This window comes from Spinacia oleracea, chromosome 3, assembly GCF_020520425.1.
Source record: "Spinacia oleracea cultivar Varoflay chromosome 3, BTI_SOV_V1, whole genome shotgun sequence".
NCBI lineage: Eukaryota > Viridiplantae > Streptophyta > Magnoliopsida > Caryophyllales > Amaranthaceae > Spinacia > Spinacia oleracea.
The window spans coordinates 131,713,398-131,726,513 of record NC_079489.1 but is presented as its reverse complement, the minus strand read 5'-3'; the positions used below and the strand labels follow the sequence as shown (position 1 = coordinate 131,726,513).

The 13,116-nt window shown below is 46.5% G+C and overlaps 2 protein-coding genes across 2 annotated transcripts; one reads left to right on the top strand and one right to left on the bottom strand.

Annotated features, from left to right (window-relative positions):
* Positions 1-3,782: 3,782 nt before the first annotated feature.
* On the top strand, positions 3,783-5,570 carry LOC130470075 (uncharacterized). Its single transcript, XM_056839651.1, has 2 exons — positions 3,783-4,216; positions 4,304-5,570. The coding sequence occupies exons 1-2, from the start codon at positions 3,783-3,785 to the stop codon at positions 5,568-5,570; spliced, it is 1,701 nt and encodes a 566-aa protein (XP_056695629.1).
* A 3,253-nt stretch (positions 5,571-8,823) lies between these two features.
* On the bottom strand, positions 8,824-11,148 carry LOC130470074 (uncharacterized). Its single transcript, XM_056839650.1, has 3 exons — positions 10,803-11,148; positions 10,255-10,712; positions 8,824-10,170 (listed from the first exon to the last, which is right to left on the bottom strand). The coding sequence occupies exons 1-3, from the start codon at positions 11,146-11,148 to the stop codon at positions 9,451-9,453; spliced, it is 1,524 nt and encodes a 507-aa protein (XP_056695628.1). The 3' UTR covers positions 8,824-9,450.
* Positions 11,149-13,116: the final 1,968 nt, after the last annotated feature.

The following is a 13,116-nucleotide window of genomic DNA, read 5'->3' as shown; positions in this document are numbered from 1 at the left end:
GGCGCCCAGCCAGGGGCGTTGAAAATGCGTCCCTGGCTGGTTCTCGTTTTCTGTCTTCTGTTTATGCGACTTCGACTTGCGTGCTTGCCTAATAACGTCCTTTACGCGTAACAGCATTTGTGGGATTCGTTACAGGCCATCCCGAGCGTCGCTTATTTTGTGGCGATCACTCGGGTTTGCGGAACACGTGTTTTGGTATAACTCTTTGGCAAATTAGTCTATGAATGTTTGGGCAATTTTTAAGGTCTTTGGTTTTCTAGGATAGTTTCTCACACACAATCACATATATCTCGCTACACATAACTACATTACAAACATGGATTTGAAAATTAAATATGCCATGTAGTTTATGATAGGCTTCTATGGGTAGTTTATTTGCGCCTGGCTTGGTACCGCTTCTATCGTAGATCCAACACATGCCCCGGTCGAGGTAGTGTCTTCAACAGACGAATTTCGCTCAAGAGGCCAACCCGCAAGTGCAAGCCAAGGGGGCATGCAGGCGAGAGGGACCTAATGGGCGAGCGATTGGGTTCGGGATAGGTGTACTACCTGCACAAGTACCGAGTGGGTAACATGCGCGGCGTATGCACCCCCCTATTGGCGAAAAAAGGTATCCTTAGTCCCAACTCCCGAGGGAGCCGAGATTCGTTATGATGTTCTGCCCGTTCACATTAATAAGCTGATTTTCAGGTCGTCCCAACTTGATGGGGAAATAAACGCGGGGTAGGATCGTTTCAACCTTCGGCTATTTTGATTACCTACAAGCACGAGTATTTCCTTCACTATCCCCAGTGGAGTCGCCACTGTGAGGGGGTCGAAAAAGCGCGAGGCTAATGCGTGACCTTGTCCCTCGTGGGTGTGACGATTCTTTTTATTCAATCAAGTGTAATTGGATTTCCTGTGAGTATACACCCAATTGACTAGTAATATAGGAGTCGCCATTTAGTTTTTAACGACAATGAGAAAAACTGACAAAACCCGGTTATCGTGACATAAAGGGAGTGCAATTATGTTTGACCACGACGGCCGTGGGTTCCCTTGTGATCCCTGGTGTGGGGATCTCTCAATATACACCCGCAAGGTAGAGATTGAGGCTTCGGGGGACTGTAACTACCGAGAGGAGTAATTCGCTCGTCGATAACTCCAGAGGCAGGATATCCTTACTAGCTCAGCATAAATAGTTGAAGGGACATGCGTTAACTATTAAACTAATCTGAGTTGATTTTAGCAATGTGCAACATATAATACTAATTCGATCGTGATTATCTGATTTAAATAGCATTAAGGGACCTAGCATGATAATCCGATTTCCCAAAAATATTATATTTGTTAGGTGTGATAGAACAATCAGATTAGGTTAGTTTAACAGTTCATAAAAAGGGTGAGGAAAGCAGTTAAACCATCGAAAAGGGACACATTACGACGCACCCTTGAGAGGTGCGTCACGGTTCTCAGAAAACTAACCACTTTGACTTTGCTATTTCTCCTTTTTATTTAACGAATCTCGATTATGGGACAGGATACGTTCTGTTCGATTTATGGATCGATTGCGACAGAACGCGTGAACAGTTTCGCAGCGAGAGGCTTAGGCTAAGGGTTGGAGTCAATACTCAGAATATAATTATGTGTTGTTGTGTGTTTTTTCACGTCGAAACTAGGGGCCTATTTATAGGGAAGAGTTCGTGGAAAGATAGAATTGCAGAGTTCTAATCCACAAAGAATTAGGAAAAGAGACGTACCCAGGTATTTTCAGCGCCCAGGCCTGGGCGCCGAAGATTTCGGCGCCCAGATCCAGGCGTTGAAAATAGGGTCTGGGCAGTTTTGTTTAGTCAGATTCGGATTCCTAAAATCCGTAGAGTTTGAGATTAATTCGAGTCTTTTAGCGCGTATCAATTTTATGACGGAATGCGTCTGGGCCCGTTACGAACTCTAGGTTCGTTAGGATTTTAATTAATATGTAACTCCTATTTCCGAATCCTATTAGGAATAGGATTCTCGCGGTTTTCTATCTCATTTAGGATTTATGTTGGAGTGCAACACCTAATTTTGACAGGTTTCTATCTTTTATGATTTGCCACTTTTAGAAGCTACCTTTTACGGCAGTTACTATTTTTAGCAGGTTTCCATAAGTAGCAGGTTTCAGGTGAAATGAAATGGGGAATCAAGATTCGTTTATTTCATAGGAGATGCGTTGTCAAGTGGAGTTTTTATGCTTTCATCATCGAACCTTTCCCTTGCGGGAACGGGGACAAAAATAGGTGTCTACAATGTGCCAAACGGGCACAAGTATATCTTGACGCCTGCACCTTGGCTTCCAGCAAATCCTTAGACAACATTCCAAAAATCGTAACAGTATTTTGATTCACTCATGTAATCCTGTACGAACCCTTCTATAAGTCAATTTACTTAGGACACCTCGGATTGTACATAGTAGGATTCGGATTTTAAGTAATTTTCAAATAATTTTCAAAGACTTTTTCGAACATAATAAAGTGTCGTTGGTTTAAGCTAAGTATGCGTTTATCTCAATTATGCAAGTGAGTCGAAAGATTTCCAAACATGGTTATGGGTAAAGTAAGACACCTAGCTTTTGGTCAAGGCACACTTCAACATGTGACTACCTTAACCATGGCAATGTCGCACAATACAACATTTACAAGAGAAGTAGCAGATCACTACTCGAACGTACCTCGCACTAAACGAGTCTGGTTCAAACTATTCATGATCCATGTCACCATGAATGCATAAAGACGTATGCAAAGTGTTATCCCACTTTTTGGACTAACGACATAACCGTTCTAACGTTTGATCATGTCGTGTCAGCCAGGTCCTGTCGTGTCGCAGGTAAACACAGCTCCAGGGAGATACGTCCGACGTAGCATCGTACGACGAGGCATGAACGACGAAGGACAGGCGACAACGCACAGGCAACTGAGACGCGTCCTCAAGAAACGGGTTGATAAAGATAATTTAACCTAAAGCCCATGATAGGCAGCGCCGTCACGCTAGCAAGAACGAGTCCAAGACATGCACGAGAAGCGCGGAAGCGGTTGAAGACTGAAGAGACGTGTGACAAAGATACTCCTATCTTTGTGGGATTCTCTCAACCGATTAGACCGTTGAGAATATCCTATAAAAGGACGAAGATGATGACAAGCAAAGGACGTTGACTCAAGCACTCAAACTCTTAAGCTATCAACTGTTTCAGCATTCATTATTGTACTTTAGATTTTTAATATCAATTCTCAGAAAGAAGAGCATAAACAATCATATAGAACACTTAGTGGATTGATAGCCTCATAGCTATCCGCGGTTTTTTACCTTATTCCTGGGTTTTCCGCGTCAACACTCCTCTGTGTCGTGTCTCTTTATTTGTGTCGTTGATTCTTTGCTTAGTTAGTGTCGATCCTAGCCGAAAGTCGCCCCCATACGAATTTTGGCATAAACAGTTTGGCGCCGTCTGTGGGGACATTAACTAGGTTTTACACAAAAGCACCCCTTTCACCATGACTACTGGAGAGATGACGATCGCAGAGATGAAAGCGGCTTATGAGAAAGCCCAAGCCGAGCTAGCCCAAGAGAGGGCATCCAATGAAACCCTCCAGAAAGAGCTCGAATCTGTGAAGAGCAACAAGCACCAGTCCCGCTACAAAGGTGGGAAGCCAAAAAAGCTAACGTTCGAGATGCCCGATGACTTTGAAGATGTGACCGACGATGAGGAGGAAACCCGTTAGGAAGAAGATAAAGAAGCTCCCGATCCGGTGACCCAACGCCTGAACAAGATGGATGCACGCATGACGAAGCACTATTCCCGCCTGATGAAGTTGATGACCAGGTTCCCCGGGGCACCTACACCAGTGGAGACCGAGCCGACCGACGGGTATGTAGCGTCGCCGTTCTGCGAAGCGATCGCTAGAGTGACAGTTCCGCACACACTCCGGCTCCCAACCTGGACCACCCTGTACGACGGGACATCCGACCCCTATAGGCACGTCAACTTCTACAAGCAGCGTATGTGGCAGATCGGGATCCCGCACGACCTAGTGGAACCTGTTATGTGCAAATCATTCGGCGGCACCCTTGATGGAGCAGCTTTGGAATGGCTCACGAACGTCCCTCCCAGATCCATCTCCTGTTTGTCCGATCTCATCAACGCCTTCTACCAACAATTCGCCAGCTGTCGCCAGTTAGAAAAACAAACCAGTGATCTCTATCGGTTGGTTCAAGGGCCAACCGAGTCGGTACGCGATTATTTTAACCGTTTTAATTGTGAAAAAATTGGTATAAAAAATTGTGATGTCAGGACTGCTATTGAGGCGTTCAAGAGAGGCCTCATCCCCAATTCGGAGCTATACCAGGAAATAACCAAATACCCCTGTGCAACTTTCGAAGAGGTGCGATCAAGGGCCACCGCCCAGATGCGAATCGAAGACGACGAGGTTATCCGAACAGCATCTCAACGATCGATAGGGGGCAGCAGCGACAGAAGATCGTACACCCCAAGGAACAACAATTGGCGACACCAACCATATGTTCGGCAAAACCAGGTACAAAGTGTCAATCAGTATTATGATACTAACAATGTTTACAGGAACGAGCGGGTCGAACACCCTAACATCTCCGACTACGGCTTCAACGTCGACATTGGAGGTGTGGTGAACGCCCTTCAAAATGTAGGTGGAACAGTCAGATGGCCCCGGAAGAACGACAAACCGGACTCCATGAAGGACATGAGCAAATGGTGCGACTTCCACCGCGACAACGGACACACAACCGAGGAGTGCATCTCCCTCAGAAAGGAGGTCGCATACCTCCTGAAACAGGGGCATCTAAAGGAACTGTTGAGCGACAAGGGAAAAGAAACATTTTCCAAAGAGCAAACCACCCTGCCCGGCCCAACGACAAGCAGCGAGCGACCAGACCCACCACCATTCAATAAAGTGATAAATGTTATTTCCGGTGGTTCAGATATTTGTGGACTAACCTCTTCTGCAGCTAAAAAAATTAATAGGGGAGAATCTGAGACCATAGAAGAGGGAAAAACCGAAGACGAGGTCGCACTACACAGGTCCCTGACCGCAATGGCTATCACTTTCGACGATTCAGATTCTGTACATACACAGCGGGAGCACCACGACGGGTTGGTAATATCGCTCCCAATAGGGAACGCATTGATCAAAAGGATACTGGTCGACAACGGAAGCTCAGCCAACGTACTGTTCTTGGAAGCACTACAAGAAATGGGATTAGAAGAGAAAAACATTGTAAGGAGATCAACAGTCCTGGTAGGGTTCAGTGGAGAAGCACTACGGACGGTAGGAGAGATATCGCTGCCTACATACGCAGAAGGCGTCAACATGATGACCAAGTTCAACGTCGTCGATTGTCCATCAGCATACAACGTCATCCTAGGACGACCATGGATCCACAAAATGAAGGCAGTGCCATCAACATATCACCAATCAATCAAGTTTCCAACCAAGTGGGGAGTCATGGAAATCAAAGGGCAGCAAAGAGATGCGAAGAAATGTTACGAGACAGCACTGAAACCATCCAAGTCACCCATCTAGCAATTACAGCCAGGGTCGACATCGGACGACCCCGACGACCAACAAATCGACGAGATAGTACTAGACCAGACAAAGCCAGACCAAGTCGTGAGGATAGGAGCCTCACTGCCTGACAACATCAAAAGTCAGATAGTGTCGTTTCTAAGAGAAAACTCGGACTGTTTCGCTTGGTCGCACGAGGACATGACAGGAATCAGCCCAGACGTGATCACCCACAAGCTCAACGTCGACCCCAGCTTCAGACCGGTAAAACAGAAACGACGTAAGTTCGCACCCGAAAGGAATAAAATCATAGACGAAGAAGTCCAAAACCTGATAGATTCAGGGAAGATCAGAGAGGTCAAATATCCAGACTGGTTAGCAAACGTCGTCGTCGTCAGTAAAAAGAACGGAAAATGGAGAGTCTGCATCGACTTCACAGATATCAACAAAGCTTGCCCCAAGGACCCATTCCCTCTGCCGCACATCGACGCCCTGGTCGACGCCACAGCCGGACACGAGCTACTCACATTCATGGACGCCTACTCAGGATACAACCAAATCCTTATGCACCCAGACGACCAGGAAAAAACATCTTTTGTAACGGATAGAGGAATTTATTGTTATAAAGTCATGCCTTTTGGTCTTAAAAATGCAGGTGCGACGTACCAAAGATTAGTCAACAAGATGTTTAAAGACCAACTCGGAGACACAATGGAGGTATACATTGACGACATGCTGGTGAAATCGAGGAAGGCTGACGATCACGTGGCACACTTACGACAATCCTTCGACATACTAAAAAAGTACGGTATGAAACTTAACCCGACTAAATGTTCTTTCGGAGTGTCCGCAGGGAAATTCTTAGGTTACATCGTCACCCAACGAGGAATCGAGGCCAGCCCCGACCAAGTGCGCGCGATCATCAACATTCAATCCCCCAGGAACATAAAAGAGGTACAGCGCTTGACAGGGAGAGTGGCGGCACTAAACCGTTTTATATCGCGGTCGTCGGACAAGTGTCGATTATTTTACGACGTCCTGCGCAAAAACAAGGGGTTTAACTGGTCCGACGACCACGAAGCAGCCCTGCAAAACCTCAAAAAATACATGATGTCGCCACCCCTCCTATCCAAGCCAAAAGAAGGAGAAGTCTTACAACTCTATTTAGCCGTTAGCTCGACGGCAGTCAGCGCGGTCCTAGCTCGAGAAGACGAAGCACAACAACTACCCATTTATTACATCAGTAAGTCACTACTGGAAGCAGAGACCAGGTATTCCTCCCTCGAAAAACTCGTTTTAGCACTCGTTACCGCAGCAAAAAAACTAAGGCATTATTTTGAAACTCACCAAATAGTGGTGATGACTAACTATCCAATCAAGTCTGTGATGCGTAGGCCAGAACTGACAGGTCGAATGGAGAAGTGGACAATGGCACTAGGAAGGTTCGACATCAAGTATCAACCAAGAATGGCTGTAAAATCGCAGGCCCTAGCAGATTTTGTGGCAGACTTCAGCCCCGACTTAGAAAGGATAGCAGACGACGAAGTCAAACTCATCAACAACATAGAAGGAATATGGACACTCTTCGTCGACGGCTCATCTAACTTTCGTGGTGCAGGTTTAGGCGTCGTACTGAAGTCACCACAAGGGGACATGATAGCACAGGCAATCTGCTGCGATTTCAAGGCAACTAACAACGAAGCAGAATACGAGGCGCTAATCGCCGGAATGACACTAGCTATGGAATTAGGGGCAAGCGGACTCAACATCTTCAGCGACTCACAACTAATCGTCAACCAGATTAACGGCGACTACGAAGCTAAAGACCTAAAAATGACCTTGTATCTCGAGAAAGCAAAAGAATTAACTTCCAAATTCAAACCCTTCTCCATCAAACAAATCCCAAGAGACCTAAACACGCAAGCCGACGCCCTTGCCAACCTAGGATCCACACTCAGAAAATCACCATTCTCGACCATACCTCTAGTACACCTACTGTTGCCCGCCGTCGAAAAAGACATACCACAAGACGCCAGCCTCGTCCTATCAACCTTAAACACAGACAGTTGGACCAAACCCATCTTCGATTACCTAAAGCACGAAACTCTACCCGACGACAAGCTAGAAGCCAGAAAGATACTTTTCAAAGCTTCACGATATGTTATTTTGCAGGACGTACTATTTAAGCGATCAGCAAACGGAATGTTGATGCGATGTGCCGAAGAAATCGAATGGGAAATACTATTGAAACAATACCACGAAGGAGAATGCGGAGGACACGAAGGAGGACGAAGCTTATCAACCAGAATCAAAAGAAATGGATACTATTGGCCAGCAATGCTTAAGGACGCCAAGAGGTACGTATCCAAGTGCGACAAGTGCCAACGACACGCAGGTATGACACATAAACCATCCGAATTCTTGCATCCAACCCTAACTCCGTGGCCTTTCATGAAATGGGGGATGGACATCGTCGGCAAATTGCCCGTCGCCCCAGGACAAAAGGTCTTCATGTTAGCCCTAACAGATTATTTTTCCAAGTGGATAGAAGCAGGTGCATTCCAACAAGTAAGGGACAAAGAGGTATGCTCGTTCATATGGACTAACATAATATGCAGGTTCGGAATACCGTCAGAAATCATCTGCGACAACGGATCACAATTCATCAGCGACAAGACAAGAGCTTTCTGCAAAACATGGAACATCGAGCTAAAGACGTCGACGCCCAGATACCCCCAAGCAAACGGACAGGCGGAATCCAGCAACAAAACGATCATCGCGTCGCTGAAAAAGCGGTTGGACGACAAGAAGGGGCGATGGGCAGAAGAACTACCATCCATCCTATGGGCCAACAGGACGACGCCTAGGACGGCGACGGGACAGACTCCCTTCTCACTCGTTTACGGGTGCGAAGCAGTACTTCCCCCTGAAGTGACGCTGCCCAGTGCACGATATGGACTCATGACGCTGGAGAAAAACGACGTAGAACTCAGCGAAAACCTCGACAACACAGAAGATCTCAGGGAAGCAGCGTTGATAAGAATGGCGTCACAACAACAGATCGTGGCAAAATGCTTCAACAAAAATGTCAAAGTGAAAATGTTCAAAGAAGGAGATTGGGTACTGCGCAAAGTATTTCAAAACACGAAAGAATTAAACGCAGGTAAATTAGCACCAGCTTGGGAAGGACCGTACTTGATCGACAAAATCGTCGGAAAGGGGGCATACAGACTCATTACCAAAGATGGCAAGTCGGTCCCCCGAAGCTGGAACGCAACACATCTTAAACTCTACCATTTTTGTAATCTCGTCGTAACCAATTTTATCAGTCATCGTATCGTCGTCTTTATTTTTCTTTATCGTTTTATTTTCGTTTAAAAACCATTACTGACTTAAGCATCGGAGGGCCGTTGGCATCCCCAACGGCCAATCCTCCTAGCGACCCATGTTTTCTTTTGCAGAATGCAAGACGCACGACGAATGACATCCATAAGCAACAACGTACGACTCAGAACGAGATCGCGAGAGACAACGAACAAACAGCGCAGGTATGATTTTACACATCAGTCGATTCAATACTTATTACTTGCAAAGCATCTGCTACACGAAACTAAGACATCAAAACGCAACGGGATAACCATAAGGAACAAACGACTAAGGAAAAGAAAAACAAACTTATCATACACTACGCGCGACCCCTAAGGCCACGACTTCCGAAATTCAAACACAAAACATTATCCAAACACCGCGTCGCCGCTACCGACGACGAATAAAAACATTCCAAACACGAAAACAAAACACAAGTCATCCAAACCACCTCGTCGTCGCCATCGACGACGAGTAAAGAAGTTCACAAACAAAACACAAAAACCAACAGAAATTCGAAAACTACAAACTATTACATCCCTTCTTCCTGAGTAAAGGCCACGGCTTCCTGCTCCGACTCCTGCTCTGGGGGCACGACTGGCACCTCCACCGACGCCACGTCCAACGTCTCGTCTTGAGAAACGACGACGAGGGCCTCCTCTTCGCACCCAACAGCTAAAACCTCCCCCTCTTGGTCCGGAACAGGCGCACTCACCACCAACAAAGCCGCATCCACCTCTGTCGCCTCAGTACTAGCAGTGTCAACCGTCTTCGCTAACTCTTCCGGATCCACCACAGGCACCGACAGGTCAGCCATGGTACCGCCATTAGCCAGATAGTCATCCACCTCCTTTTGACACGGCCAAAGGCTAGTCTCCCCAATCAAGCAGGAATACATCATCTGCGCCCGCGTCCTCCATATAGCGAGAGCCTCGACGTCCTTCGCCTCCTCCTGCAGGGCGTCGTACAAGCTCCTCAATCCATCCAACTCCTCCGTCGTCGAGGCCAGCTCTTCCTTCACTTTCTCCAGATCTTTAGCCACGTCGGCTAACTGCTTATCCTTACCTTTCAATTGATCACCCTTGGCCTTAACCACCGCAGCAAGGTCCACGACCTTCTTCTCAGCAGCTTTCCACTTCGCTTCCCACGACGCGGCCGCCTTCTTCGCCGTCGCTGTCAGCTGCCTCGCATTCGTCACCTCGTCGCACAGCAACGAACACTGCCTACGTACAGCCAAGGCAGCCTGCGACGCCTGCGCAAAACCAATGCCAAAACAGATTTACACAACACACATCTTTCGCAAACAAAAAAGAAGAATAAACTAAATAAAACTCACCCGCAGACTAAGCTCAGCGGCGTCCGACGCGACAGGAAGAGGATCCACCTCGTGATATCGTCGATACGTCGTAGGCAAGATCAAGCGATCAGCGAAAGGCCATATAACCGACGCCTCTTCATCACCCAAGAAGCTTGGGGGCAAAGTGATAACCGTATCCTCGACAGGATCCGTCTCGACAGGACGCTTCTTGGCCGACGAAGTAGACACTTTACTAACGTCGACAGCAGTAGACGACGCCTTGAACGGCTGTGGAGGCGACGACGAAGCAATCGGATGAAAGCCTTCGGCTCCTATGACGACAAGCGTCTCGGCCGACGAACCTATCGCAGAAAACCGAGGTACGACCGTCATACCTCGTCCACCAGAAGTCGAGGACGACCTCAATCGCTTCCTTGCACGCTCCTGAATCTCGCTCTGAGACATCCTCGACACAGGCCTAGACGACATAGTATTCTCTACACCCAATACAAAAAATCAAGGTCAAACATTATCCAAAGCAAAAACAAAAATATATACAAACCCCGAAATAAACAAACGACAAATACCTGAGTTGTCAGCCATATCGCCTACTTCACCTTCGGCGGACGATGAGTTTGCCACTACCTCCTCAAGCAAATCCAACCTTTTCCGACGACGAGTCAGTTGACCTGATTCCTCGTCTATTTCCTCCTCCTCGGCGACGTCGCCTGACCGGTTCGCCTCCTGCTCGACTAAAAACTCTCCGTCGCGACTAAAAGACCTATCCTCGACAGAATAACCCAAGAACTTCCGATACTTATCTTCAGAATCAGCGTTCAACTCAGTCAACGACGACGCCTTGACAACTGCAAAACAAAACCAAGTAAGGCGACGTTCAGTAAAACGACGAGAAACAAAGATAAAACGACACATTTACCTTCCGTCGTCCATCCCTCGACTAGAAACCGCCCTTTATCTCCCAGAGAATCTTTGCCTACAAAGACAAAACGACTCTGCCAACCCCTGTCGTTCACACCTAAACCAACACCTAGGTTCGTCTTCCCCTTCTTCGTAACCAAGGTATACCTACAACACTTCTGCAATGCTAGGTCGTAAGTGTACATCAAGTCAGATAGGTCAAACGGCGTACGCCAGTTCGCAGTAACTCCGTGCACCACCGTGAAAACCCGCCATATCTGGGGCATCAACTGACCCGGGCTCAAATGGAAAACCTCGATAAAGGACCTAACTAGAGGAGTGAAAGGAAATTTGAAGCCAATTGTGAACGGATACTCATACATAACCACATACCCCTCTGGACAGTCAAAGGCTTCCTCATCCGAGCCGGGAATCTTCACCTCCGCCGACGGCGGCAAACCAGCAAGTTCAACAAAAGCCGCCGGATCCGCCACAGTAGAATATATCGGGTTAAGGGACTTAACCCGAGTGGAACTCGACTCCCCCTTTCCTCTCGCTACAACCGACTTAGATCTACCCATCTCACTTACAAAAATCTACAAGAAAATCGAAAAAGAAAGCAAATTTTACCTGAAATCGAACAAACTCAGTACGAAAATCGACTTCGCTTTCTCCCTCTTCTCTCTCCTGCTTTCGGATCTAGAAATTTTTTGAAGAAACTTGGTGTGAAGAACTTTATTGCATGTCGTGAATTGGTATTTATTACTCTAGAATTCTGAACGGTTTTATCCCACGAATTAGGCAGTTGGAGACGGTTTTTTAAATTTGAATTGTTTCTTTTGCTCTGTGTGACTCCGCAAATTCACAATTGGGGGCAAACTGTTATCCCACTTTAAGGACTAACGACATAACTGTTCTAACGTTTGATCATGACTAACGACATGCGCGAGAAGCGCGGAAGCGGTTGAAGACTGAAGAGACGTGTGACAAAGATACTCCTATCTTTGTGGGATTCTCTCAACCGATTAGACCGTTGAGAATATCCTATAAAAGGACGAAGATGATGACAAGCAAAGGACGTTGACTCAAGCACTCAAACTCTTAAGCTATCAACTGTTTCAGCATTCATTATTGTACTTTAGATTTTTAATATCAATTCTCAGAAAGAAGAGCATAAACAATCATATAGAACACTTAGTGGATTGATAGCCTCATAGCTATCCGCGGTTTTTTACCTTATTCCTGGGTTTTCCGCGTCAACACTCCTCTGTGTCGTGTCTCTTTATTTGTGTCGTTGATTCTTTGCTTAGTTAGTGTCGATCCTAGCCGAAAGTCGCCCCCATACGAATTTTGGCATAAACACAAAGCATCATAGCACCAAGCCCATCCCGTAGCTACAGTTGGAGGCTTGAGAAAAACACTCTAAAAATGCTCGAAATGACGATTTTATCGCAAATTCTCGACGCTAATGCTATACACACGTCATAAGGGCACAATCCTAAGGTTTGATCGTGTAAAACGAACCTCAGAATGGCTACAACCCCTCCCAAATTCTAAGCACTACTTAGAATATATAAAGTCATACCACTAACAAGGGTAACTGAAAATCACGAGTCACCAAAACTCCGATCAAACTACTGCACATAACGCTCGCCCTACAAGCGCCCGTTACACAGTCTACCTCTTTCCAAAGCAAAAGCGAAAGAAAAAAATCAAGGACAAGAACTGTCAAAATATACCCAGAAATCATTTTCAACGCCCAGAGCTGGGCGCCAATATCTTTAACGCCCCAGCTTGGGCGCTGTATCTTTCTGCTAGCCAAGTTTTGCCCAGATATAAAAATAAAAAAGGGACATCTATGAATCCTCGCATCGAACGAAGTAATAAGCCGTGTACACCCACGCGGAAGGTGCTACACTTGTTCGAGCACCTTAACGAGGCGTGACGAAGTACTCCAAAGCAAAAAAAATAATAATGATATCC

What these genes read in the sequence shown, in the direction of transcription:
- LOC130470075 (XM_056839651.1), top strand. Translation starts at nt 3,783, where the DNA reads ATGGATGCACGCATGACGAAGCACTATTCCCGCCTGATGAAGTTGATG. An exon ending in CAAACCAGTGATCTCTATCG is followed by an intron (nt 4,217 to 4,303) that starts GTTGGTTCAAGG and finishes TTGTGATGTCAG; the next exon opens with GACTGCTATTGAGGCGTTCA.
- LOC130470074 (XM_056839650.1), bottom strand. Translation starts at nt 11,148, where the DNA reads ATGTGTCGTTTTATCTTTGTTTCTCGTCGTTTTACTGAACGTCGCCTT. An exon ending in CGATATGGCTGACAACTCAG is followed by an intron (nt 10,713 to 10,802) that starts GTATTTGTCGTT and finishes TATTGGGTGTAG; the next exon opens with AGAATACTATGTCGTCTAGG. An exon ending in CCGCTGAGCTTAGTCTGCGG is followed by an intron (nt 10,171 to 10,254) that starts GTGAGTTTTATT and finishes GGTTTTGCGCAG; the next exon opens with GCGTCGCAGGCTGCCTTGGC.